The sequence below is a fragment of the Penaeus monodon genome, unplaced genomic scaffold (assembly GCF_015228065.2).
Source record: "Penaeus monodon isolate SGIC_2016 unplaced genomic scaffold, NSTDA_Pmon_1 PmonScaffold_7561, whole genome shotgun sequence".
In the NCBI taxonomy this organism is placed as follows: Eukaryota; Metazoa; Arthropoda; class Malacostraca; order Decapoda; family Penaeidae; genus Penaeus; species Penaeus monodon.
Genome location: NW_023662729.1, coordinates 1803 through 5564, shown reverse-complemented (window position 1 = coordinate 5564; position 3762 = coordinate 1803). Strand labels below are relative to the sequence as shown.

At 43.2% G+C, this 3762-nt stretch overlaps 1 protein-coding gene across 1 annotated transcript; it reads left to right on the top strand.

Moving 5' to 3' along the window:
* Positions 1-309: 309 nt before the first annotated feature.
* On the top strand, positions 310-1730 carry LOC119571704. Its single transcript, XM_037918889.1, has 3 exons — positions 310-335; positions 981-1258; positions 1456-1730. The coding sequence occupies exons 1-3, from the start codon at positions 310-312 to the stop codon at positions 1728-1730; spliced, it is 579 nt and encodes a 192-aa protein (XP_037774817.1).
* The last annotated feature ends 2032 nt before the right edge of the window (positions 1731-3762 follow it).

Here is a 3762-nt window from a genome sequence, read left to right as displayed (position 1 = left end):
TCGCCGAATGAGGCGGGGCTGGGGGTTTTTCCCCTGGCGGTAACAAATGCGGGTCTTCCATTTTGTGGGCATTAGCTGTTTTCAATGAGGCGTTTAAAGGAATAAGAGGAGGGCAAATTCCCTTTCGAATCCTTGATGAGGCGCATTGGGAGGTCAAGGGAAGTGGGGCTTCTTCGCGGATTTTTTCCCAGCTTCTAAAGCACCCGGACTGATGACTGTGGGGGCAAGTGAGCAGGGCCGGCAGGTAGGCGGGAGGCGGGGGGTGTCCAGGGGGGTAGCTTGGGCCCCGACAAATTAGGGGAAATGGTCATGAGAGCCTCTGCTGCTTCATGGGGGTAAGGTTTTTGTGCATGGAAAACTGACGGCCCCTTTGCAAGGCCGCAAAAGCTCCCAACTTTTCCGTACCATTTTGGGTGGGCTGCAGGGTTGTATTTGTTTGTGGTGAAGGTTTTTTTGGCTTTTTTATTTCCCTGATGACGTATTGCGGAGGATTTTTTGGCGGTGAGTTTTGCGAGTGGAAGGCTTGATTTTTCTGTTTGGGGGCATTTTTTATGCGGCCCCTGATCCAAGGCAGGCCGATGGGTGTGTATGGTGACTTTTCCGAAAAGAAGTGGTGTGTGTGTGTGTTGGTTGTGTTGGTGTGTGTGTGTTGTGTGTGTGTGTGTGGGTGTGGTGTGTTGTTTGTCGGTGTGGTGGTGTGGTGTTGTGCATGTTTATGGTTTTGGGGGTGGGTTGTGTGTGGTGTTTGTGGTGTGTGGTGTTTTTGTTGTGTTGTGTGTGTTGTGTGTGTTTTGGGTTTTACCCTTTGAATTTCGACTAAATCAGCCTTATTCATCACAATAAGATGCTGAAGGATCTTGCGTGTTAGAGAAAGTGTTTATTGGCTAGGAAGAATGCTAAGATCAAACAGTTTGATCCCCAATGTGAAACTGTAACAAATATACTAATTCTCAATGTAAAGAAACTCTGATGACTCCTAGGATAAGTGATAGGCCATGGGATAAGGTTGGAGTAGATTCATTTGAATTCAATAATTATAATTTTCTTGATTATTTAAGTGATTTTTGGGAGATTGATAGTCTGGAAAAAGCATCAGCTAATTCAGTAATTAGAACGTTGAAAGCTCATTTTGCAAGGTATCCTTCAATTGTCGTAAGTGACGATGGACCACAGTTCAGATGTGACGAATTTAAGGATTTTGCTAGAATTTATGATTTTAAGCATCAAACAAGTAGCCCACATTATCCAGAGTCAAATGGTATGGCAGAATCAACAGTTAAAACAGCCAAAAATTGATCAGAAAAGCCATGGATTGTGGTAAAGATCCTTATTTAGCTATATTAGATCATAGAAATACCATCTGAGTATCTGAATCTTAGACCAGCTCGGGAAGTAGTTCGGGAAGAAGAACCAGAACACTAATGCCTATGCCTCATAAACTTTTGATCCCACAAGGAATTCAAGTTGAAATCCATAATAAAAAGAAAAAGGCAAAGAATTTGAAAAGTGCTTATTATTATAACAAAAATGCAAATTATCTTAAACCATTGCAAGAAGCCAATGTGCGTGTTGAACCAACAGTATTAGGTGATAAGGTCTGGAAAAGAGGTACTGTAAACAGAAAATTAGATGAAAAGTATGAGGTTCAGATAAATGGAGGAGTATTGAGAAGAAATAGAGTGCATTTACAGATGAATTCAGACAGACAACTACCTAGTGTCACCGAATAAGAAAGAAGTATAGAAAGAAATGGCACTGCTGTAAGCAATAACACGCAATGTGAAAGCCAAATAAGTGGTAATGTAAGTGATCAAGAGCCAAAGTATGATTTAAGGCCAAGTAGTAATAGATTAGCAGTGAAACTGAAAGAAAATGTTGTAATTCGAGTTTTATTTTGTAATCTGTATGTACAGTACTTTCAAATGGAAAGGAATCGTATGCTAAGAGTATGATATATTTGGACAAAATACTGATGTTTATTTTGGGAGTTATGATTGTATGAGCTATTTCAGCTTACCTCAGATTTATTTTGCGGTACTGTAAAGCATTTATTTTCAAAAGAGAAGGAATGTTCTGGTATTCTTAAATTACGATAGTGTACCCTACCCGTTTTCTGTTATCTAAGTCATTGCTGTACATATATATATATATATATAATAATATATATATATATATATATATATATATATATATATATATATATAGATTAATTTATATATATATATATATATATATTTATAATATATATGTATGTATATATTAATATATATATATATATATATATATATATATATATGTATATATATGTATCATCATCATCATCAAGGGGCTAACGCCGACGGGGGCGCAGGGCCGCATCCACCCTTCGCTTCCAGCCACGAGGATCCCTCGAGGCGAGTCCCCAGGCAGGCCCACGGCCCATCTATAATTCCTCGCGACAGGTCTCGTCGAGCTGCCCAAGCCATGATCTCCTAAGACGTCCCACAGGTCTCCTCCACCCGGGATTTCTCGCAGAGAGACAACCTGATGGGCAGGGTCATCCACAGGGAGACGAGCTGGGTGGCCATAAAGCCGGAGTTGGCGATCCCGGATTATGCAAGTAATAGGCCCCATGCTAGTCTCACTTTAACTCCCGGGTTTTGGACATGTGGTCCTGCCAACTGTACCCCATGACCGGCAAAGGGGACTTGTTACAAAAGGCATCAAGGCGTGACTCCAAGACACTGGAACGTCCAGGTTTCACTTCCATAGAGCAAAACTGGCAGTATCAAGGCCTTGAAGACATGCAGCTTTGTCCTTCTGTATAGGTACCGACATCTCAAACGCTTTGTTGATCGATTCATGGCTCCTGTTGCCAGACCAATCTGTCTACTTACTCTTGGTCTGACAACCCAGAGATATGACTACGCTACCAAGGTTTGTAAAACTTTCTGTAACTTAACATCCTCGCCGCAAGCATGGATCGACTGAACGGGTTCCCCTAACAGGCCCCCAAAAAGTCGTGATTGTTGGTCTTGGTCCAGGAGATCTCTAGGCCTAAGGGCTTCGCCTCATTGCTAAATGCATAAAGAGCCGCCACCAGTGACTCCAAGGACTCAGATAGGATGGGAACATCGTCGGCAAAGTCAAGGTTTTGAGACCTTGATATTGCTAGTGTTGCTCCACACTGACTTTTGGCTAGTATTTATCCAATCCATACAGGTGTTGAAAAGTGTTGGTGAAAGGACACAGCCTCGCCTCACCCCTGGATTAACAGGGAAGAAGATCGACAGACCCCCACCATACTTTACAGGGCTTTCAGTACCAGTATAAAGGCTTGCTATTAGGCAATAATCTGAGTCGAATCCCAGAGTCAAACACCTTCTTGAGGTTGATGTAGGTTGCAAGCAACCCACGACCAAACTCACAACGGCGTTCCACAATTACTCAAAGCACTAGTATACGGTCTATTGTGGACTTGCCAGGAGTAAATACAGACTGCTCCTGTCTCTGATGCCTTAGTAGGTTGTTGCAGATCCGTTTCAGAAGAATTGGGCGAGAACCTGCCTGGTATACTGAGCAGTGTAATGCCCGGTAGTTGCTACAATCCCAACGATCCCCTTTCCCCTTCCAGGGAGGGATGACCCACGCCCCTCAGCGGGTCGGGGGGAATGGTACCAGACTGCCAGATGGCAGTCAGGACTGTATGCAGGCCCTGAGCCATAGGTTCACCACCAGCCTTTAGCAGTTCAGCAGCGATATCACATATGCCTGCAGCTTTCC